Source organism: Protopterus annectens, chromosome 14.part0 (genome assembly GCF_019279795.1).
Source record: "Protopterus annectens isolate FY-2018-M chromosome 14.part0, PAN1.0, whole genome shotgun sequence".
In the NCBI taxonomy this organism is placed as follows: domain Eukaryota; kingdom Metazoa; phylum Chordata; order Ceratodontiformes; family Protopteridae; genus Protopterus; species Protopterus annectens.
This window is the reverse complement of record NC_056748.1, coordinates 858,750,687-858,775,600: the sequence shown is the minus strand read 5'-3', so window position 1 is coordinate 858,775,600 and position 24,914 is coordinate 858,750,687. Positions and strand designations below refer to the sequence as shown.

Sequence of the window (24,914 nt, the reverse complement as noted above, 5' to 3'; positions counted from 1 at the left end):
CACTCATTTAAAGTCTTGCACAGAATTATCCTGGAAAACGGGGATGGAGTAGAAGCTGCTGCATCTAGCCTGGATGAGGATTCGAAGAGTTCCCAGTAAGGTTTCTGGCAGTTGGCGCAAAGGATTAAGGCTCTGAATAGTAAACCATCTTCTTTCCTGTACTCAAGGGTACAGGTTTTGATTTCTTCCATCTGTTTGCTTGCTGTAGGACTCAAGTAAATCACATAACCAAGCAGTGCTTTTGAAAAGAGTACTTTTGTCTATTGGCCTTACCCAGGTAACAAAGGAATAACACACAAGTCTGAAGGCTAATTCGGAATTAAACAGTTATTGTAGGGGAGAATGGAAAATAAGCTTTATAAAATACTGAAAAAAGTCTTGAGCAATAAGATCAAATCTGCTCCCTACATAATTACAAGGTCTTCAGCTATGTTAGAAACTCGGAAGTAACACCCAGTGTTGCACATAATTTATTTCCATTGACATTGCTCACCCTTACCCTGAGGCTATTGCTAATGTACTTGTGTACATATTTTACAGATTTTTCCATATTCCCCCTCCCCCAGCATTTCTTGCAGTCTCCTCTGAATAGGTCTTATCTGCATTTCCTGTAACTGAAAGTATTAGCTGCTGGGATCCTAACAACACACCTGGTTATCTCGTAGTTAGCATTAAATATTGCCTAGCTGAGCCCCTCCTTAACCTGTAACTTTAGTCTGTCCACTGGTTGTGTACCCAAAGACTGGAACAGCCATTGTACCCCTTCAAAAGAGTGGCCCTACTATTGACTCCGAACTCGACAGCAGCTAGTGTTACTAGTATTTGTAAGGTCATGGAACACATCACATGTGGGGCTCATGAATAGCAATATATTAGAAACTAATTTATAAGTGAACTTCTTCAGAAAGATACTTTTGCCCTGTGGATGATGGTAATTTTGTCTACACTGCTTTTCTGGCTCTTGCAAACATTTTTTTTCACAATACCATACCATGGAATTTTTGCTAAACTAGCCTACCAGAATGTAAATCGGTGTGCGACCCACTGTCTAGTTGATTTGATTTTTTGGCTGTGCTCTGAGGGTCATTGGTACTTCATCTTTGAAAGTCTTGTAATTGGTGTATTGTATGGCTTTATTTTTCAGATGTTAAGGCTAACGTAACAGGTCTAAGAATGTGGCTAACTAATTTGCTGCTGACTACAAGCTTGGTGCTGTTGTAGGCTCTCCTGCTGATGCCTTTTATCCTGCAGTAAATGCTAAGGTGCGTCAGTGTTTGTACTGATAATGAGGTGCTGTTCAGCACAGCAAAGTAGCACAGTAATTTTGGGTAAGCAAGCACACTAAAGTACTTGCCGATTAAATCATAGCTGTCACGAGGCTGAAACCATGGTCTGGGACATGAGTATATTTGTAGACAAAGTATCATTCAACCTTCCCATATCAACAGTAGTCCAGAAATTTTTTTCTGCCTTGTTCAGCTCATCACCAAAGGAATGAATAAAGAACTAAAGAATTTCCTTCAGGTCTGCCCCATGTCAGGCCTATAGTAGAGTACTTTGGTACCTTTGGCATGTACGTAGCCTAACGCATCCTCAAGGTCCACAGTGCTTGTTATTGAACAAAATCTTGGGTATGGCATCCTTGAGGTATATTGATGAGTTAAAGGTCCTGTCATTCTGTGCTCATGCTCCATGACCTTTGCTTAGCTTTTAGCATTGTGAAACCCCCAGAGTGGTTTGACTCTCTTGTATCTTTACAAAATTGACAAATGTCAGCAATACTTACAAGGTCTAAATCTCTATTGCACCATAAACAGAACCTATTGGTGAGAGGGAGAGATCTGCTCCAGTACAGTCCATACCTATGGAGCACACTTTGCTACACTTCAGTAAAGTTCCATATCCCTTTTTAAAACCTGCCCTGCTCTGTTGGATGGGAGTCTGTAAATTCACCACCATCCCTTAGCTGTACAAACCCACCTTGGATGCTAACTGGTTGGGAGTTCATTGGCTGGGCTATTAATTGTTAAGAAAATCAGTGGCCTAGTACTTGCCTAGGAATCTGTGAACAGCTGTAGTCTGCAGTTTGACTGCATTTCTGAGATGGAAGACAAGCATGTTGTTCTTCTGTAAAGGTCCACCTTGCTGCCACATCAAACTTTTGTCAGGGCTTTTTTTGAATGTACTTTGCGTATCTGACATCCTGTCAATGATGACATCCCTCCATAGGATTTGCATTCTGTTTTTAGAAGTTAACTGTTCCTCATTTTTAGCCTGCTAAGACTGCCCTAGTAAGTAAAGGGCCTGTATAACCAGTCCCTTCATACCTTGTACCCTAAGAAGTGGTGAGATAGGGACCAGCAGACATTGAACTGATACCCACGTGCACATTGGTGATTTGTACATGAGTAGAAAGGGGGTAGCTGCCTCAATCTGCATATCAGTAGTGGAGTTCAAATATTGAGGGATTTATACAGTATTTGAACTCCACTACTGATTATTTATTGGAAGGTGGAATAGAATAGAGATAAAATAGAGTTCCTTGATGTTTTATTATATAAAAATGAAAACATAATACAAACTGATTTGTTTAGGAAGGAGTGCAGGAAAAACAATTTGCTGCACTGGAACAGTATGCACCCTCCTTGCATGTATAAAAACTTAGTACATGGACAGGGGCTAAGGATTTCCAGACTTACGAGTATGGATACCAATTGTAGTTGAGCGCTCGTAGCCCTGGAGAATGAATTAAAAAGGGATACAAGAGAGATGATTGCATCAAATTAAGAGATGAGCATTTTATAGACAGGAAACCTAGAGGTGGGCAGTTATTTAGAGATAAGAGACTACAAGAACAATAAGTGACAGCTCAGAGATAATAGCAATAAATGCAGGATGGTGATCCCCTTTTCATCAGAGAATAAAGCAGTCAATGACATTACTAGGAACTGGGAAATTTTAATGACTGACAAAGATCAAGGAAGTAGTAGGGAATCAACCAAGGTTTTCATATAAGAATAATAAATCCCTTGAGACTACTATGCTCCCTGAAAGAAGTGACTAAGAGTGAGATCTGAGAGAGTAGGAACTTTTGCATGCAGGAATTGCAATTTATGCACTTGTATGGCTAATGATTGTAGCTTTAAGCATTCTGTCACACACAAGGTTTTTTATTTTAATCACTATGCAGATTGCAAGTCCCGTGATTTGGTTTATTTAGCCAGGTGCATTAAGTGCCCCTTATTCCGCAGTGGTGTAGCGATAGCGTTGTTGCCTCACAGCAAGAGGTTCTCCCCGTTCGATTCTCTGCTGGAGTGCGGGGAGTGCTTTTTCTGTGTGGAGTCTGCATGTCCTCCCCGCGGTTGGGTGGCGTTCGAAAGACATGCGTAAATGGGCGTGCCTTTGTTGAAGGTTGAACGTCAATCTGGCACCTTGGCGTTCATGAAAATCGACTGCCAATCATTAGCGGACCGGAGTTCTGCTTTGGCGACCACTAAGCCGAAAGACAAACAACATTAAGTGCCCCTCATTCTATGTAGAGAAGACCAGTAGAACTTTTAGAAAGTGAGGGAGCACTTGTATGCAATAAACAGGGAAGACTAGAGAAGTGCCTTGGCCAGACTTATATTAGCCAATGGTTTAATACATAAATTTGTGTTTTTGGCCATAGAATTAATTAAAGTAGTAGGTTAAGTAATTTTAAGAACTATACTGAGAAACATGAGACTAAATGGATAGTCAGATTGCAGGGGGATAGAGCCTATGGACTCAGTGATGGTCTCTGTCAAACCATTTTTGGTAGATAAGCCACTCAAGCATTGATCCTGTCTCGGAAGACAGGAAGGAATGGCTAGGATTGATAGGTAAATTGATGTAGAACAAGTATATATTGCATAAGTGGTGTGTACTTGTCATAGCCAAGGTGTTTATAGTAATATATAGAAATTGTTTTAGAAATGATGTTTTAGAGAATATCAGTATATAACCATTTTAGATGAGGGAATTTTTTGATCATTTATACATATTTTAGTAGTTTACTGAATAACTAATAGTTCACAGTTTAATGTGTTAATGCTGCCATCTTCAGACTGTAATATCTGCCATCTTCAGACTATTTGTAATATTACAAGTATGTCTGTAGAGAATACATCTTAAGTTGAATTTTTTCTAGATTTTACAGCATAGAGATGTTTTATCTGCGATTGTTTTACATTGTACGAACACTTGAGTTTTGATAGTAGGACTGTGTGTGTGTATATATTTTAAGATTTTTAGATCTTTTAGATCCCCCCCCCCCCCCCCCCCAGAGGGTTTCTCTTTTGGTGAAACCTTGCATACTCATAGGGAGCATTTTCATTGGGAAAGTCAGGATTTCTCTGATTCTAAAAAGAGGCTTAGGGATTTCTTATTCCTGCCCCAGCACAGGCCTTCAGCTTTCCCTCCAATACTAGACATTGTTGATGCCTTTTTGGAATCTAGCTTGGCCCCTGACTCTACCTCCTGCTCCCAGAAAACCCGATGGATATTACATGGTTCCTGACTCTCAAATTCCTTTTCAAAAATCCTACTGCGGATCCTGAGACTATTTCACAGGGACCCAAGGGCATTAAAGCTACAACTGTCAAAAACTGTACCCCCTCTGATAGAGACTCCAAGGCACTGGATAGATGGGGTAAGAAGGTATACACTTCTGCAACTTTGGCCATTAGGGCCTTAAACTGCCAGTTTCATATGTTAAAGTATCAGCAGCATATTATTGGATTGCATAAACAGAAAATGATGATTCCTGATTGTGCTGAAAATAAGGATTTACAGGATTTAATGCATTCTGCCGAAAAAGTTGGAAAACATACTTTGCAATGTATTTTTGATTCACTAGAGGCATCTTACAGGGCTGCTGTCACTGGGTCTGTTCTTAGAAGGCATGCTTGGCTTAAGGAGCAATCCTTGCCAGATCATGTTAAAGCTAAATTACTAGATGCTCTCTTAAGTCAGGACCACCTCTTTGGCAAGAAGGCAGACGTTCTTAAAAAGATGGAGGAAAAAGCTAAATCTATGCAAACTGTTAAAGATTTCTTACAAGTACAACCTCCAAAATTTAGTAGGCATTGGCCTTCTAAGAATTGGTCCTTTTCCTGCCTCTTCTAGGCCTTCTCAGTCCAAACCCAGATCCAGCAGAACACCCAGGCTTCAGTCCCAGGGTACGCACAGGACTAAGCAGTGTGGGGGGGGGGGCACTTCCAAATCTGGGAGTAGTAAAACTCCCCCCTATGGTAAACTGTCTCAATGACTTCACCTTAAAACTTCCAAGCACTTCTCAACTGACTGCCCCTTTTGGGGGAACGATTGCTCTGTATGCAAAAAAACTGGGAACTCTTTACCCAGGACGAATGTTTTTTAAATAGAGTCCTAAGGATACAGATTTCACTTCCACACGTTACCAACCCAAAATGGTTGGCCAGGTCTACCCCCAAATCAGTGGGCAGAGGCTCAAAAGCAAGTACTCCTTTTAAGCATAAAGGCTATTCAAACTGTACTAAAGACTTTTCCTGGTACCCAGAAAAGACCGTTCATGGTGAACTATCCTGGACCTGTCTACTCTAAAACACCTTTTTGGTGATTCCAAAATTCAAGATGCTGACTCTTCACCAGTTGCTTCCTATGCTAGGTAAAGATTCCTGGTTGGCAACACTCGATTTAAAGGAAGCATACCTGCACATCCCAATCAGGGAATCTTGCAGAAGATACCTATGCTTTAAAGCAGGCTACAAGCACCATCAGTTCTCTGCACTGCCCTTTGGCTTATCTACTGTACCCAAGGTATTCACAAAGTGCCTAGCTGCAGTCATTGCATTTTGCATGCAAAGAAATATTCAAATATACCCAAACCTGGACAATTGTCTAATTCAGGCAGAAAGCCAGGACTACTTTTAAATCATCTGTCCTTTGTACAAAGGGTGCTAACTTGTCTGGGGTACACCATAAACGAAAAGAAATCATATCTGGTACCCTGTCAACAAATTATATTCCAGGGAGCAAGCTTGAATACAATTTCCCAGATGGCTTTCCTCACGCCAGAGAAACATTCATTTGCCAACCTATTTCAAACTAGTGGCCACGAAAAACCCTGCTATCTGCAGGACAAATACTGCAAGCCTTGGGGTTCATGGCCTCCTGCATTCTTCTAATTCCACATGCAAGACTGCATATGAGGAAACTACAATAGTATCTAAAAAGCCTATGGTGTCAACATTCTTAGGATCTAGAAGCAATGATTCCTATCATACCTTGCCTACGCCTAGAGTTCTTTTGGTGGGCAGAGGCCTGCCACCAAAACAAGGGACTGCCATTCACTTTACCACCTTCTACCCAAACCCTAACAGACTCATCAGACTATGCATGGGGGGCGCACCTGGCAGGGAGGTGCTTTCAGGGCAAATGGAACCGAAGTCAAATGCACCTGCCTATCAGTCAAAAAGAAATGTTAGCTCAGACAGCCTTCAAGGACCACATTCTTCCAGGACAATTAATGGTAAAGACGGACAACACCACTGTTATGTGGTACATAAACAAGCGGGGGGATAACCATTCTTACCCCCTCTGCAGACTAGCCATAGCATTGTGGAACGCAGCCTTGAGCTACCAAGTATCTACAAGCTCAATTCCTGCCAGGAAAATTAAATACACTGGCAGACGGATTAAGCAGAAACCTCATGGACCCACGAGTAGAAACTGGAACCAAAGATTTTCAACATGTTAACAAATAAATGGGGGAGCCCAGATATAGACCTGTTTGCTTCCCCCCGAACTACCAAGTGGACAGATTTTGCACAAGGACTCCCCACAAACGAGCTTGCAAAGTGGATGCTCTGTCCATCAGTTTATGCCTTTCCTCCTCTGCCTCTCCTCTCCAAAGTACTACTAAAGATCAAACAGGACAAACCAAGGATGATATTGATTGCACCAGACTGGCCACACCAACACTGGTACCCCCTATTGCGCAGTTTGTCACTGTTGGCCCCTTGGCACCTGTCTCAGACTCCTACCCTGTTGTCTCAGCAGCAGAACCAGATTTTGCACCCTCTGCTTCAAATCCTGAACCTAGCAGCCTGGCTAATTAACCTCTCCTTTACCATCCCTCAGCAAACCAGTGATGGATATCATTTTGGAGGCAAGGAGGCCTAGTACTAGAAAATCTTATGCTGAAAAATGGAAAAGATTGTGTCTGTAACCAATCTCAAGGGATGAGCACAGCAGCACCCAACTTACCTCAGATTTTACAATACTTAACTGAGATGCTTCACAAGGGCCTTACTTTTTCCATCAGAATTCACGCCTCAGCCATTTCAGCTCATTATAACACAGAACCTCCCCTCTTCTCACATCCACTGCTCAAGCAGTTCCTAAAAGGGGCCAAAAATTTAAGACACTTGGGAGAGCCCCAACTCCAGCCTGGGACCTTAACTTTGTATTGGAGAAACTCGCTCTTCCTCCTTTTGAGCCGGCGGCTAGTGCAGATTTAAAATTCCTTTATTGGAAAACAGCCTTCCTTTTAGCAGTCACTTCAGCAAGAAGGGTATCTGAATTACAGGCCCTTATGGCAATGGAGCCTTTCATCATCTTTCATGTGGACAGGGAGTCCCTCAGAACCAATCCCTCCATGCCCAAGGTGGTATCCAGTATGGCTCTTAATCAGTCCATTCATTTGCCAACCTTCTTTCCTAATCCACAGAACAAAGGGGAACGGATACTGCACTCCTTAGATGTGCACAGACCGCTTAGATTTTACTTGGACAGAACTAAACCTCAAAGGAAATCGGAACAACTGCTGGTGGCATTTGCTGTAGGGGCAGAGGGGAAGGCTATTTCAAAGCAAACCATTTCTAAATGGATAGGCCATTGCATTCATTTTTGCTATAAGCACCATGGAAAACCTATCCCACGGGATCAGACCCCATTCAACCAGGGCTGCATCTACCTCTACAACTTTTCTCAGAGGTGTCCCTACTAGGGACATCCTAGAAGCTGCTACCTGGAGTTCTGTACATACTTTCACGAAGCATTACCATTTGCCAATTTTCTCTAATTCCAGAGCTGGCTTTGCCACTGCAGTCTTGCAGGGTCTTATAGCTGGTCCTAATGCTATCTAAATTCCTCCTGCCATCCTTAGCTTTATGAATTTATCCAAATGTGATGACTGCAACAGTGAAACATGAAGAACATAGTACAGTTGTGTACACTTACCATAAATGTAGATGTTTGAGTGTATTCACTGTTGCAGTCCTGGTTACCCTCCCTCCAGCCCCCTGACGTGTGTGTGTGTGTGTGTATATATATATATATATATATATATATATATAATATATATATATTATATATATATATATAATATATATATATATATATATATAATATATATATATATATATATATATATATATATGTGTTTTATGCTCATCTGGGGCAAGGAAATCTGATGTAATGGCGTCGGCTGAATGATTTATACCTCTGACAACCTGACGTCACGGAAGAGACAGCAACCAATGCAGGACCCAAGGCTTTAATCAGGCCAACTGAGGGCTACTGCAAGCAGATAACCCAAATGTGATGACTGCAACAGTGAATACACTCTCTAACCATCTACGTTTATGGTAAGTGTATACAACTGTACTTTCTTAGTACCCTTTACTAAGGAATTATTATTCAGACCCCTCCCCACCTGTCTGACTTTCAAAAGATCAGGAGAAGGAACCCAAGAAGTCTGAAGCACATTTCATCACCCAGTTACAAATTACAGCAGAAACTGTCCCTTGAAGAAAAACTCTTACTACAGCAGGCAGACAAGAGGGTAAATAGCCAAAGTGTATGAAAACCACACATAGTGGGAAGAAGATGATTGCATCATTAGAGCGCCAAGGGAGCAGCTGTGATTGTACCAGCCTGATCCATCCCACCTACTTGTCCATTATCCTTCCCCTCCCTTTACATTGCACTAGGCAAGTTCGCCACATTTTGTATTAGTCAAACATAACTATGGACTAATGTGTTTTATAAATCTTCTGCAGAAGTTGCAAACTTCAGTTTTTTTGTTGTCAGAAAATTCTGCCACCAGTTCCAAAACACCAAGAGTACCTCTTTGACCCCCACTTAGTACACAGGGTTAACACAGTGAACCATACAACATTTCCCCTCTGGGCAGGAGACAAACTGGTTGCATTCAAAGCTATCCTAATTCCCAAAAAGGATGTGGAGTCGCTTGTTAGACTAGGCAAAATTTTAAGGATTTACAGCACCATTTTTTTAAGTATTCCAGAATTTAACATGTTAACCTTGCAGGTGCTACTACCACCACTACTTGGCACTCAGCCTCTCCTGGTGACTCTAGCCCTTGCAAATAGGGAAGTGGGAGGTATTCATCTTTAAGGGACACTGGTAGTATCTGAGTTTTGCAGCAGGGGGTATCCCTTCTGACTTTAACTATTTGCCCCTGGTCAAGCTACAGTGCCCGTTTTTTTTTTTTCTTTTTACAAAATGGCACCAGTGATATTGCACTGTAGGACCAAGAGCAACTGTATTTATCCATACTTTCCCTGATATGGGTGTAGAAGGCATTGGTATATACCCTACGTTGTCTCAACAAACTGTTCTATTAGGGCAGCTATATAGGGATGTGTGGGAAGAGATGAAAGAGAAAACAACTTTCAGAAATTGGCAGAACTTCAGTATGTATAGGAATATTAAGATACAAGTGGTAAATGTTTCTAATCCCTTTAATACTGTATGTAGTTCAGGCATATTAAGTATAGGAGAAGCTGTGTGCTGCAGTGAATAAAGAATTGAAGGAATTTGTGGGATGGAAAGAGGGCAAGAGTTAAGTAGAATAAGTAGTCTCACCACAGACCAGGGTAGTTCAGGGTTACGATTTGAATGGATGCTTTAGAGCGAGACACAGTTAAGGCCGATATACCAAACACAGGCAGAAGACTATACATCAAAGTAGAAACAAATTATGTTGAAACTGGGGGTCACAAAATAAGGAGAGAGTGATTTTGGGTGCACACCTTTAAGAACAGTAGCTATATACAGTATATTTACGAAATAGAAATATTTTGAGAACTAAGCCAACACCGAAACAAGGGCAAGAGGTTAATTTACTCTGTAAGGAATTTTAGTTATCAGAAATGTTGGGAGTGCAGATTATTGTAACTAAGGAAATTATTCTTTTGAGCTGGGATATAGAAAGTGAATTGCCTAGGTGTAGTAAGGTCCTACGAAGTTTAAAGCTGCTGGCTGCCAAAAAGTAACTGCTAGAAAATGGGACTAAAAATAAATAAACCCTCTCTGAACAGATTTAGTGACTGTTGTAAATAAGAGTTGGAGGGTGGCATCTTTAGAAAAGGGAAGGAGCAAACTGCATGGAAATGGAGTCTGTGAATAGTATATACAGAATAATGTCCACGATGAGTGACATTTCAGGGATGGCGAGACTTGATCAATCTATGTAATGTTGCATTCGAATAATACTTGAAGAAACTATATATGCATGATGCATGAACAAAATCTTCATTTTTTTGTTTTATAATTTGATGTCTACTCGTCATGTTATTTTAAGATGTTTTTAAAAAAATGATCAGAGAATTTGTTTTGGGGAGAAAGAGGCAAGTGGGATAAGCTGATTCTTGCCATAGAACAAGTGGTTTAGTATTTGAAGGCTATGTCCGACCTAAGCAGTTAAGGTACAAGTACTTAACAGAAGCATAAGGTTAATCAAAATAGAAAAGGATGATGGAAAGGGAGGGTTCAAAAATCTAGGAAAGAGTAGGAGTTTGGATGCAGGTCCTTAAAAATGACAAATATTAAATTGGTATAGTCATAAAGTAGCAGAAAAGTATTCTAAGAACTAAGCCAACATGGGAATGCAGAAAGGACATTTTACTGACAGGAATGACTAGCAGTATGTATATAGAAAATGAGCAGGAGTGGGCTGGAATTTACTGAAGAAAGTTAACAGATGTGTATTGAGTCATCACATTATTTTAGATTGCTAATAAGAATTCATGTATTTGTCTTTAATTCTCTGGTCTCAGGCTTAATGTGCATATTATAAATAGTTATAATTCATTTTTTCTTAAAATATATAATATCTCAAACTTTGTCAGACTTCTAATCATTTTTAAAAATATTAATAAATTTTGTAGAAAATTAGCAAAAATGCCTAGGTATTGCAGTTTACTCAGGAAAAGGTAATGAGCGTGAGGTGAAGCCAGGCAGAAGCTTGGACAGCAGGTTAGCGACTGCCTTTCTTGCCGGTGGTTCAAAAGAGTATAGACAGAGAGATTGCCAAGTGAAAGAATGGAAAGGAAATTTTACAAAACTACATGAGGATAGTATATATATATATATATATATATATATATATGTATATGTATATATATATATATATATATATATATATATATATATATAATATGGTGTGTGTTTGTTTATATTTTATTTTACATTTGTTTACCGGGGAAGTCCGACTGGACACTGGTCCATTTTCAGCCAAGGCCCGGGGAAAAAAGCCCCAAATACCAACACAGTTCAAAAGAAACAATATAGTAACATATAAGAAAACATAATGTTATACATTTAAAATACATTTGAGCATAGATAGCAGAAATTAACAATATCTAAATATTTGATGGTAAGCCATATCCATATATATATATATATATATATATATATATATATGAATAGGTGAAAGTTGTTACTTTTTTTTATCTTAAACAAATGGGATGTGGGGTGCAACCATTTCATCCTTGGCAGAATCCTAGTAACAGTGCAGTGGTATGGCTTAACCTGGGGAGTGACCTGAGCAATGCCAGTTATTTAAGTAGTGGGTTTTGAGAATGTTTTTAAATTGGGAAGTAGAGGTGGTGGCAGTTAAGTGGCTTGGGAATGAATTCCAGGTTTTGGCAATGGAGTAGGCAAAGAGGGATTTACCAGCATCATTTTTATGTTTGATGACATTTATGTGGTTCTGATAACTAGATCTTAAGGTTCTAGTAGGGTATAGGGGTGTATTAGATTATGAAGTTCTGGGGTTTTGTCGGGAAGGTAGTAGAGCTTGAGCTACTGTGGGATCTGACACGCATCAGTAGCAAACTTGGCAATCTTGTTGTAGCAGGGCATTGTGTGTGTGTGTGCGTGTGTGTGTGTGTGTGTGTGTATATATATATATATATATATATATATATATATATATATATATATATATATATATATATATACAATATATGTGTGTGTGTGTGTGTGTATATATATATATATATATATATATATATACACAATATATGTGTGTGTGTGTGTATATATACAATATATGTGTGTGTGTGTATATATATACAATATATGTGTGTGTGTGTGTATATATATACAATGTGTGTGTGTGTGTGTATATATACAATATATGTGTGTGTATATATACAATATATGTGTGTGTATATATACAATGTGTATGTGTGTGTGTATATATACAATGTGTGTGTGTGTGTGTGTATATATACAATGTGTATGTGTGTGTGTGTGTATATATACAATGTGTATGTGTGTGTGTGTGTATATATACAATATATGTGTGTGTGTGTGTGTATATATACAATATATGTGTGTGTGTGTGTGTATATATACAATATATGTGTGTGTGTGTGTGTATATATACAATATATGTGTGTGTGTGTGTATATATATACAATATATGTGTGTGTGTGTGTATATATATACAATATATGTGTGTGTGTGTGTATATGTACAATATATGTGTGTGTGTGTATATATACAATATATGTGTGTGTGTATATATACAATATATGTGTGTGTATATATACAATATATATGTGTGTGTGTGTATATATACAATATATGTGTGTGTGTATTCTATTACAAACGTAGTCAATAGCTGTAGAGGTCAGAATGAAACTCTGTACGTTGTATAGATGGGGTAGAGAACTTGACCATTGTTCCAGCCCCCCCCCCCTCCTCCTTGCTGAGCACTAGTAGGTGATAGTACAGGCAAAACCTAAGTGATGTCGGGAAAAGGCAAGGCTTCCTGCCTTCTTCCTAGACTTGTCAGAAAAGTTGGTCATAATATCCAGAGAATCCTGAGCATACCAGGCCATGTGGTATCCACATTTTTGATGATTCCCATGGCAAGACTCCACAACAGGTAACTGTACTAGCTTTAAAAAAAGGTCCTTCAGATTAGCGGTCTAAATCCCCAATGTGCACTATACCAATTCTTTCATATAACAGTTCTTTTGTGCGTGAAGAGGAAATTGAAATTGTGAATGTGGCAGATGCACAAGAATTTGGGCATGTTTTTTTATGGCAGTTTCTCAACCAGTCCCTGACCATTCACTTCACATGTAGCCTGCAGTGCCAACACCTCGAGTCCATTAAGGAGAAAGTGCACATGAAGATCTAGGAACTGGAACTTATGATTGCTGTTTAACACCTCAAAACTTTCAATACATTTTGAAGTCTTGCACACTGAATATCACAGATGATACCACAGTTTTGCGGTAAATAGTGGTGGTCATGCCGTTGTCGCATCTTAAGGGTATTCATGCAGTTAGTGGAGTCCAGATTGCTCATGAAAGCAATTTACATGTCACCCATGAGAACTTAATTTCTTATTTGAACATGACCTTAGTAGATCCACTTGGGTGGATCCTTGACAGGGAAACTTTCACAGGCCTCGGAAAAAAAAATCAGTTTTCTGAAACTGACCTGGTTAAAACAGATAGCTGAGGAAATTCTGCTCAAGAACAGTAAGTGTATTAGCTTGGGCAACAGATGTATTCTTCCTGAACTGAGCAAGTTTTTCTGTGTGGCTTTCTTCCAATACCTTTGCTTCCCAGGGTAGTTCAAAAGCTAGATGTGAAGCCAAAAGAGATCTTGATTGTTCCCTTCTGACCAAGACTGCACTAGTTTTCCTGCCTGATCCATATGGCAAAGGAGAAGCCTGTACTGCTGCCACAGCATATGAATCTTCTCCCATTGCAAGGAGTCTCTTGTGCATCCCAGTAATACATCTTGGAAGATATGGACATGTTACCCTTTGAGCACTTGTGTTTTAAAGATGTGCTGAAAATTGAGAAGCTAGAAGATGAAGTACAAGAAAATTATACCTAGCTGTATGATTTTTTTTCCTCTGACATAAAAGGAGAAACCAGCAACCAAAACAGCTGGACATGCAAATGTCTTGCATAGCTATCAGAGTGGTTTTCTGAAGTCCAGGCCAACACGAAGGGACTCTGGCTGACAAAGTTCATAGATGTTTGCAAGTTGGGAGCTGTTAACTCCCCAGGTGATGCTGACAATCCTACAGAATGGCCTCACTGAGACCAACAACTGGTGTCAGAACCATGGCCTTAAGCTCCATGCCAAAAAATGTGTCATCATCCCCTTTGGGAACCACATTGATGGTAGTCTACTGAACACAGAAGGCATTATAAGAGATCTGGAAACACAGGCTGACAGCAACCTCTTTTGATTACCACATTGCCACTGTGGTCAAAGTCCTATGTGGCACATCTCATTACTAAGAGTTTTGCATCCAGGAAGAAAGAGGACACTGTCTCCCTCTACTCTTCCCTCATTAGGCCAATCCTAGAGTACAATGCCCCATGTACCTCACTAGACACCTGCAACAACTGGAGAGACCTCAAAAATACCTCACAAAGAGGATCCTAGGCCTTAAACACTTGTCCTACATGGACAGACAAAAAAAAACTCCAACTATTCTCTGTCTCATATCGCCTACTTAGAGGTGATCTCTGCTTGACTTACAAAGCCATGTCTGACCCAGCTCTGTTAGAAATGCTACATCTAAAGAAATCCCAATCTCTCCACAGCACATGCACCAGAGATCTCAACCTCGTTACCACAATCAACAGAAAGTACTGGAGGGACAGGTTCATAACCCAGAGACTACCCATGCTATGGAATAAACTTCCCATACATGTCAAGCAGAGCACCTTGATGATCCTCTTCAAGAGAAATCTTGATAAGTGGGTGGGAAATTTAAAAAAAAAAAAAAAAATTCACCCTGGGGATAACTCCAGTGGCTCTACTCAACAGGAGGCACTGGGAACTAAGGCCGGGTGGCACAATGCCAGGGTAATCCTTTGGCTAGGCTTGTAAAGGCCCCAGGGCCATTAGCTTAATACACACCTATGAACCTAAGCTTGTGCAAAGGTGCATGTTTAAGTCATTTTTTTTTCCTGCCTACCCTAAGGAAACCACAGCCTACTGACATTTGTATGTAGACCAGCAGTCATTCAATTCCTGAAGGACATCTTCCACTTCAGGCCTCTGAGTAGAAACCTTGACCCACCCAGCGACTTTAATTTTATAATGGAAAAACTAACCTTCCCCCATCTTTGAACCAACTGCTTTCTGTATACTTAGAAAATTCCTTCCTTGGAAACAGCATTCCTTAGTGCTATTAACTCAACCAGGAGTGCTTCGGAACTCCATGCGCTAATATACAAAGATTAATATCTGATGATCCATAAATGTCTGTGTAGTAACCTCTCTGACATATTATAGATGTAGTCCTAAACCAAGAAATCAAATTCCTAAGTTTTTTCCTAGCCCCCAAAGAGAGGAAATGGTTTTGTACTCTTTAGATGTACATATCTTTATATATAATTGTGATACTGCCTGGACAAAACTAAAGCCACCGGAAAATTAGTTATCTTTCTCTTATAGAAAAGAGCTGCCAGAAACAAGCAAACTGTTTCAAAAAGGATGGCACACTGCCTTAATTCCTGTTACAAGGCTTGTGGGAAGGACTCCACAAAAATCAAACCAGTGTTCTGCAAAGGGCACAACAGCTGCCACTGGCTTCAGTAAAGGGGTTCATGCCCAGGGGACCCTGGAAAGCAGCTCCTTTACCCTCCATCCTAATATTCTGTATGCATTGTTTGGATGTGATATCCAGGGCAAGGCTAGGATTAGACTCTCTTATTCTGGAGGGCATGCTTTACTCATCCCAGCGAGTAGCCACCCCCCCCCCTGAACTGACAGGGAGAATTTGGTGATTATTCCCTAATCTTATGACTGCAGCTGTGGCCCTCATGAAAAAAGTAATGGTTATGTAAGCAACTAGCCATAATAGACTATGGTCGCTGATGCAGTTAGGATTCCCTCCCTCCATCCCTCTATTCAGCTACTTTGAGACACTTGACAGTGGTGATTCCACTCCCCACACCCAGCCTTTCTTTTGTTGCTCTCTCTCTCTTATTAGGCTTGTCAGGAGGACTTTGATTCTTTAGACAGAGACCCTTCCCCGAGGCATCTTTCCTTGCTAACAGACGTGTTTGTTGTTTTGCTTGCTAGCATTTACCTGATGAGGCAAGAAAAAGTCAAAGATGGTATAGACAGAAGCCCCTTTATATCAAGTTCATAGGTGTGTACTAGGCTAATGGCCCTGGAGCCTTTACAAGCCTAACCCGTAGAAGTGCCCTGGCATTGTGCTGCCAGATGTTAATTCCCAGTGCCTGGACTCAACAGCACATGAAGATGTCTTGCATAAAATGTTAACAGCCTGGCCATGGCAGAAGGGTGCATAGATAACCACATAGCACAAGAAATCTGGACAAAGTGAAAAATGGGGTGGGGTGGAGGACAAAGGGCCGAAACTAGAGACAGATTAAGTATTGCATTTATAACCTTAGAAAGTACCTAGAATAACTGGTTTTGTTGATATCACTCAGAAAATGCATCCTAAGTCCAAAACTTAAATGTGTGCCATTATTTAATGACTTCAGTCCTCAATGATTTGCCAGAAAACCACAGTTGAGAGGTATGGACACAAGTCTGACTCAGATTGTAGCAGAGATCCGTAATATGACTGCAGCAGTAACCCAACCATCTGAGTTCTGCCCAAGCATTCAGTTGTATTTTCTGTGGGGATGTTTGTGGAAAAACCCACTTAAAACTGTACATTTTTCAAATAAAATTTCAAATGTCAAACACTGCAAACTATCCATAAAGAGTAATTCTTCATACCTTTATCTTTTCCCTGGTCTAGTTCTTTGCCAGTTTACAATTTGTGGATAGTTGTGATATTGGCTTGGTAAGATGTCTGAACCATTTAGCAGTTGACATAAGTAGAAAATAACTTGGTTGTGTGTGTGTGTCAGCTTTATAGAAGGGCTACCTCCAACTGACTGCAGCTGCATGTCCTTGGGTTAGTCACTTGCTGAATAAGTCAGGCTCAAGGACTAGCATCTACTTCCAGCTGTAATTTCTTATTGTGAATTCCTGTAAGAAAAAGTTGCATTGTACCGGCACAAATTAAATCATTTTTACTTGGCCATTGACAAGGTATACTGAACTGCAAGAAACCAACTTGAAAATAAAATGTGGTTTCTAGAAGCTAAGTTTCTGGTGCACAAACAGACTGTTAGGGACAGGGATACAGTATGAGGGGTAGACAGTGGCAAGGCCCAAATCATCTAAGCTCATTTGCATAGTTCTTAACCAGTCAGAGATTAATCTCGAGAATCTGGAACAAATCCAGAAATGAGAGAGGGATGCAAAATATTAGTACTGTTGACTAGAAACATTGACAGAATAACTGAATGTGAATTAATATCAGTTTTCTGAAGTAAAAGTCTATAAGTCTAATTATTGTCATTTATGAAGTGTAACTAACCACTTTTTCTCCAAAATTCACCAATTTTAGGAGGGAGTAAAAGGATACTGAACTAAAATTAGTCAAAACCAAGGAGTCCCTGAAAATCAGGGATAGCTGAGAGGTATGCTCATTTGCATTGCAATTCCTATGATTCTTTGTCTCTAGACAGTCCAGTACACGTTTGCAAGCTGCATTTTTAATTATGGGCCTGTTAAAAATACTCTGACTTAAACCTTTTAAGAAACTTGTGTATACACAAATAATGATAATTAACAAGGCTTGTTCAACCCCAAATAAGTTAAATCACTACAAACCTGAGATCCCCCTGAATTGCCCATCCTGTTTAGCTCCAAATTCTGCTATACTACAATATATCTTCTGGAGTTGTAAATGTTCCTACAAGTTATGGTGTGCCTTTAGTGAGATTAGAAAAAATAGGATACAAGAAGAAAATTCTCTTGGGAATTCGCAGTACTTAACATTAACTCAAGTGCACTCCCAAGGTAAGAATTACATATTTTAATTGCACACTTTTTGCTCTAGTCAAATTATATAGCGTACAGAAATATGTATTTTACATTTGTTGAACGAGGTTAGTCCAGCTGGGTCAGAGCCCTTTTTCAGTGGAGACCCAAATAGAAAAACTCCACAAATAGTACCTACCTATGAATAATATCCACTTGACTATCTAACTAAAGTAACATAATACGCAGTTTCCCAACAGAAAAAAATTAAGCGCATTAGTTTTAACATGAGTGACATTAGATTTACATATTAGCATAGTGCAGTCAGAGGGTACAAAGGGATACAATTGGAATATTTACATTTATCACTTTGTGTTTTGCTAAGACACAGAAAAGGCATCCTGGACTGGATTTAAAAATATAGCAACTAAATACATTTCTTCACATAAACTAATTACAACCAACCAAAAAAAAAAAAAGGTATATTATCTAATGTCTGAGTCTCCTTGACCACATTCTAGAAGTTTAGGACAGATAGAATCAAGGTTGTACAAATGCATTCAAAACATTGTCTAACTACACATACACAGTAGTTATGTTCTTGACAAGCTTTGCCAAAACGAGTCTGAAAATCAAGTCATTGGTAATCTCATAGCTGATAACTTTTTGTGGCACTACATGTACATAGTGTATATAGTTATGTTTTGTTTGCTTTTTGTGATTATAATCAGTATGTCAAGGTTTATGACATTTGATTAATCTCTAGTGTCATTCTCTGCAGCTTTTATGTTCTGTAATTCTCTGACCATATGTTACGTACATGTGAAACTTTGTACTGTCATGCTACTTCTGGACACCAGAGTTGAAATAAATTAAAATCTTATCGGGAAAAAAATAATTCCGGGCCTGTTGCCATCTGGTGGCCACTCCTTTTTTTTTTTTTTTTTTTTTTTTTTTTTAAACTGGTAGCATGCTCATGCATGTTTAGAGAAGTCTGATCCATTGTGAAGAGTTTAATGGTGTAACATACATGTAGTGATTACCAAAAGACAGAGGATGAAAAATGTGGTAAACTTGTAGTGTGAAAAATGTGATCTGTTGATAACTTAACATAATCTGTGTACCATTTTTTTCATCCAGAGATTGTATTTCTGGACTCTGCATATTGAATTTAATTTTTCATCTTCCTAAGTTTGGAGCAGTTCAGTACAAGCTTAATCTTTTTTTTTGTAGTGAGGCTGAGATGCCAATGTTTTTTTTTCTGTCTGTAGCAATTAGTATAACTTAGTCTTCACAAGATTGCAGTTGTGTGTTTATACACTAACCTGTCATTAAGAACTTTGTCACTGAATATTCTTTACATTTTTGATTCTGTAGAGCACAGTACCACTGAAGGAGCTGAACGCAAGACCAATGGAGGTGTTTATGTGCAGTGTGCTGAAAAGGCAAGGGTATGGGGAAGGATTTCGCTGGCTTTCTCAATATATCGACTGATATAGCACATCCAGAATTACTACTTTGGACTGATCTCATTTGAAGTATCTACATAGACTTTTGTATTAATGATACAGAAGGTTCTTTTCTAACCATGTACTTGGTCTCCCATAAAAAAAAAAAATCCAGTCTCTCAGCTAAGGTTTTTAAGAATGATTGGTATTTTTTAAGAACTTATTGTAGAAAAAAAAACATTGCTTCTTCTGCAGGTGATGTATCAATGTATGCAGTTAGCAGTAAGTTTTCCCATTTTAAAGGCTGTTCAGCAGTATGGATTTTGAACATTACGTAACTTTTAGGTTTACTGTACTAGTTCCACACTTATCACATGCACAAAAAAAGTACATTATGCAGATTACCTGGCTGTGTTAATAGTGTTGATGGCACATGTAATTGTGCCTATGCTTTGGGAGGAGACGTGGACTCATGCTGTGCAGAGCTTTACCTCCAAATCAGATGACACATCTCCAGATCATCACAAGTACTCGTATGAGTCCTGAGTAACTGGGTATCGTGTTACTGACTCCATGCATTGTGAAGTATTTTTTTTTCCATTTTCCTGCTAAGCAGATACACTGACTTTGGAGAGATTTGAGTCTAAACCCACTGAATTATTTTTAAATGCCTTACTGTTACATCTGAAACTTATTTATGGATAAATTACAACATGTCTCTTCCTCTGGCTTGAAAATCATGAAGTACAGCATTGCCATCATTGGATTCTCACAATTTGAGACGAACATGCTATAAAATGGTCTAAAATGAGAGTGATTCCTTTAAACAAAAATGTCTAGAGTTGTAAAAATGGATGTTTCTGGAAACTTGAATGTCATAAGACTTATTCCTGTTGCTAGTAATATTTTTCCCTCTGGGGTTGCTTATTTTGCATCCTTATGTTTGGTTGTTAAAATGGGGTGTTTGTAACAAACTTAACAGATGCTGGGTTAGTTTATCCTCATTTTTGATCATTATAGAAAGCTTGTAATCTGAATGTTCATTTGTATGTTATCTACCATATAGATTCAACTACAACTTTCCATTTTGTGAAATGAATAAGCAAAGATTGTTCATTTCACTTAGTATCATTTGCAGTCCTTTTTAAATGACTTGGGTTGTGTGATCCAGTAGGTAAAACCGTAATAAGAGGAAATTAAATTTAGACGCATCGTTACTTCAATGCTATGAAATTCCCAGTTGTAATCTAGCAGAAAAGAGACCTGGTTTGGTGACATCCCAATATTTGGTTAACCACCGCTGCTGGGGTAGTAGGTTCTTTTAGTAGTTTATTTTAAAAACTTTAACCTTGACAGCCCATGGCAGTATTTTTCCAGTATGTCATTTGATAGTGTTACAGTATCTTCTTGAGTTTGATATTTGTGGTTGCTTGGTGAAGTATGTTGCTTCTATACACTGGGCTTTTTGCCCAGCACTGGCTTTTCTTATCAAATCAGCTTAGCCAAGTCTGTAAGCCATATGGGACTGTAGGATTTACATTTCCAGTGCAAGTTGGTTACCTTTAAGGAGTGCAGTCTTTACCCATTGTTTCCTGTCAATTTATATGTTATGTGTATACTGTTTTCTTTGATGGCCTGCCTCCCTCTTTACTTTTTAGCTTAAGTTTGTAAGAGTAGGTGTGATCAGAGATAAATAGCTATGCAGTAGAGAACAAAGGCTGCAGTCTTGTGACATTTTATACGGTTATGTTAGCTTCAAAAGAGCACTTTAATTGTATTCTGAGTTTTGAGGTTGGAGAAATGTGTAACTTTAACATCTGAAATGTGCTGATTTTTTCTGAACAAACATTTTGTATTAACCAGTGGAGTATGTAATATGTTGATAGCCAGTTAAAAGTTGGCAGACACCTAACTGTGCTACCTACCACTGGATTTGTGCTTTGTATGTTTTGTGAATGTTTACTTCCTATGACACTTGAGTACTGTATTTATGTGATTAGTATCCGTCGCCTTGCGCATCATGAATGAACTTGAATGTTTAAAAGCCAAGCTAACCTTTTTCTTTGTCTTTAGCATCTTCTGCAGGGTACATAAACTGCAGAAGAATTGGCATTGTAGGGAGAATGGGAATGTAAACTTTTTTGTTGAGACTTTTGTTCTTGACGGATACATTCTGTGGTAATTCCTCCACTTCTTTTTTTTTCTGTCCAGTTAATGTCCTCTTAAAAATGTTGGCAGTGTATGAACTAGGACTGCAGTGAACAGATGGCTTCCTATGCTTTACAGTTTGCTATAATAGTGTTTACCTGTTCTTATTGCATTCTTCAGCAGCAAGACAGTATACATCCATAATTTACACCAAAGACCTTTTCATTTACTGTTTGTAAGGGTTGACTTGAAATGTAATTATAAATTGTCACTGCCATCAAACATACACTCTCATGAAATGCCTCTTCTAGCTAGCACAGTTTACAAAGTTGGTGTTGAGGCTTATTAACAGTATGTTAGACTTGCATTTTTTAGATACTTTACAAGAACGTTTGAAAAACACCCCTAGTGTATTATAATTGAATCCAGAAGTAAATATATTTGGTAGCCAAAGTTGTATGTGGTTAATAGATCTTCTCATGTGTGGTGTTGAAGCCATTTGGTAGTTTAAAATGTTGCATTAATATCGGAGATAGCTTTCTGTACATTTAACTTCTCTGAATTTTTTTAATTTGCAATTGCCGGTACTTATGATTTTTGACTGAACATGGATATTGCCTTCTTATGGGTCAGGTAGGCTGCATTGTATACTTAATGAATGTGACTATCTCATTAATTGGTGACTCTAGCACTGGGGAATGCAAGAAAATAAACAGCTACTATGTATAGATGAAATTAAATGGAGGCAGAGACTGAACTAACCCTGCTAAATGAGGATAGTCAGTCCTGCATCTTTTTTGCTATTGGTCATATAAACCCATTTTGAGACCAGACTTTCTAAAACTGTAATGTGGTGGTGCAGATATGTTAATATGGCAATATTATCAGAAAATTTGTTTTACTGCCCCCCCCCCCCCAAAAAAAAATCCTTGATAGTATTTTTGCTTTACTGTCACAAAAGTAATAGTAAAAATTGCTTAAAGACGTGACATTTTGAAATGGAGAAAAATTAGACAATTGGTTTGAATGCGATATTTGAAATGAAAAAGAATATGTATACATTCAGAATGTCTTAATATTACTAAGGGTGTGGAACAATTGGAGTCAAAGTGTCCTTAAAAGATTTGCCAACTTGTAATGTGTTTGTGGAATATTTTGCCAAATGTTCATTACTGTATATTAGATGGACGCTTGTTAGTTGCATGTTTGTGTAGAACTCTAGTTTCTGCATATGGTATAGTTGCAGTGTTTTCCTAATCCTAACTCCGTCCTATCTTCCAGCTTTTATTTATTTTTTTTTTAACAGATCATCTTAAAATATGGCTGATTTAACTTTTCGGATTATTATAGTAAGGGGAAAACCGTTATATGTTGTCTTTATTACTGTGGATCTCAGCAGTGCTTCTCTACACCAGTATGTAGGTCATGTTAGTGCAGTTATAGAACCACTGCTGTGGTCTTGTTGATTTCTCTTCTGTGAAAGCTTTTAAAGTTTCTTGAACACTGACTTTCACTTCTGTGAGATACTTGCCTATGGTTTCTTACTTAATTTCAGTTCTTTAGAAGACAGGGTTGCTAGCAATACTCCTACTGCAGAATAGCTTTTAAGTTGTGCAATAATGTATTTTTAAACAGTTGGGTGTAGTTTAAGATGTGCACCTAGCACCAGCTTGAATGACTTAAGGTACATATCATCAACATATTTGCAGAGATTTTGTTACTTGTGTGTACTGTTTCACTGAAGCTTGCCAAGTTTGTTTTTGAAAGAATTCCCCACAGAATAGTGATGTTCTCTCCAAGAGAATGGAGAAATTCTGGAAATACAGCTTTCTGCAGTACATTTTGGTAAACTTCATGCTGCACAGAACTTAAATTGTGCTGCCTTTTTTGAGGTGTACAAGCAGTAGCAGTTTGTGTGCATGGAACACTACAGAACATGGTGATTTTTTTTCACATTATTTCAGGTGCTGCTCACCTTGTAGAGGTTAAAGAAAATGCCGAGATTTACATGAATCTTGCCTGCTGTTTGGCAGTATGTAACTTTTGGATACAGCCTTTTTAGTAGGATGTTAGACTGGTTAACACCAAGTTTTTTTAGTGTTCGATTTGTAGATATACTCCTGAAATGAAGAGCAAATGCATAGGTCAGAAAATCCTAACAGTCCACAAACTTATGTTTTATTAAACAGTATTGTTTGACATGCTTTTTATGGTGTGCTAAAGATGGATCTTTCCCCCTGCAGGGCTCTGTCCCGTGCCAAGTGCAACTTTAAACATTTCTAGACTGAAATGGCTACCCCATTTATCAACACAAGGGGTCTCCTGTCTTGGAAAACTGAATGAAAGAAACCGGTACTTGTCCATTACAATTAGTCTTAGTCTGTGGAAAGGACTGTACTGCCATAAGTTGTTGCATTATTTCCTAAAAATAAATAAATCTGTTCTGCTTTAACTATGTTATTGTTTGCAAGTGTAAGATTAGTCTATTTAAATTAGGTGTGGCCTTTGCTTTGAAGCTGCAAGCATTTGAGAAGGATGCATGTTATATGTCTATTAGTTTATTGATCAACTTGATGAAATTTTGTAGGCTGTAGGATTAATTCTAAGGAAGTTTCCACAGACTAGTGAAATGTATACCAGAAGCTGTGACTGTTTAGAAATGTACTGAAGGCATATATTGTGGTTGTTGGGGAAGTGAGTGAGTACTAGTCTTAACCTTGCAGAAATCCACATAAAGAATGTAAATGATGAAAAGCAGTAAAAAAAAAAAAAAAAAAAAGAATTTTCATTGTCCATGATATTGGGGTTTTAATTGGATTTCAGACTTGACATGCACGTCTGTAGTAAGAACAGTCCTGATGGTGCCTACACCTTTAAGAAGCATCCAGTGAACTATATTGCTGATGTGTCTTCAGGGTAAGATGAAAGTTGCAGTCTGAAGAAGGGGTTTGCCTCTACTGATTAACTTCTGTTTGGTGTAATAAGTTTGGGGGCCTGTAAAGTTGACCTTTTTGTAAACTGTATAAAAATACAGAATATGCAGAACTGTATACATATGCACACTTGGATTTCTGATGCTTATCTACATTAGATGTTCTTCGTGTTTCACTGTTGCAGTTATTACATTTGGGTAATCTGCTGGCAGGTTGCCCTCAGTCGGCCTGA

At 38.7% G+C, this 24,914-nt stretch overlaps 1 protein-coding gene across 2 annotated transcripts in view; it reads left to right on the top strand.

Annotated features, from left to right (window-relative positions):
- Window positions 1-24,201, top strand: part of SAR1A (secretion associated Ras related GTPase 1A) — a 343,486-nt gene extending 319,285 nt beyond the window's left edge. For both annotated transcript variants that reach the window (XM_044056619.1, XM_044056620.1), the window contains exon 7: window positions 19,531-24,201. In XM_044056619.1, coding sequence (XP_043912554.1) covers window positions 19,531-19,647 — 117 coding nt within the window. In that variant the 3' untranslated portion in view covers window positions 19,648-24,201. The remainder of the gene's footprint in view (window positions 1-19,530) is intronic.
- The last annotated feature ends 713 nt before the right edge of the window (window positions 24,202-24,914 follow it).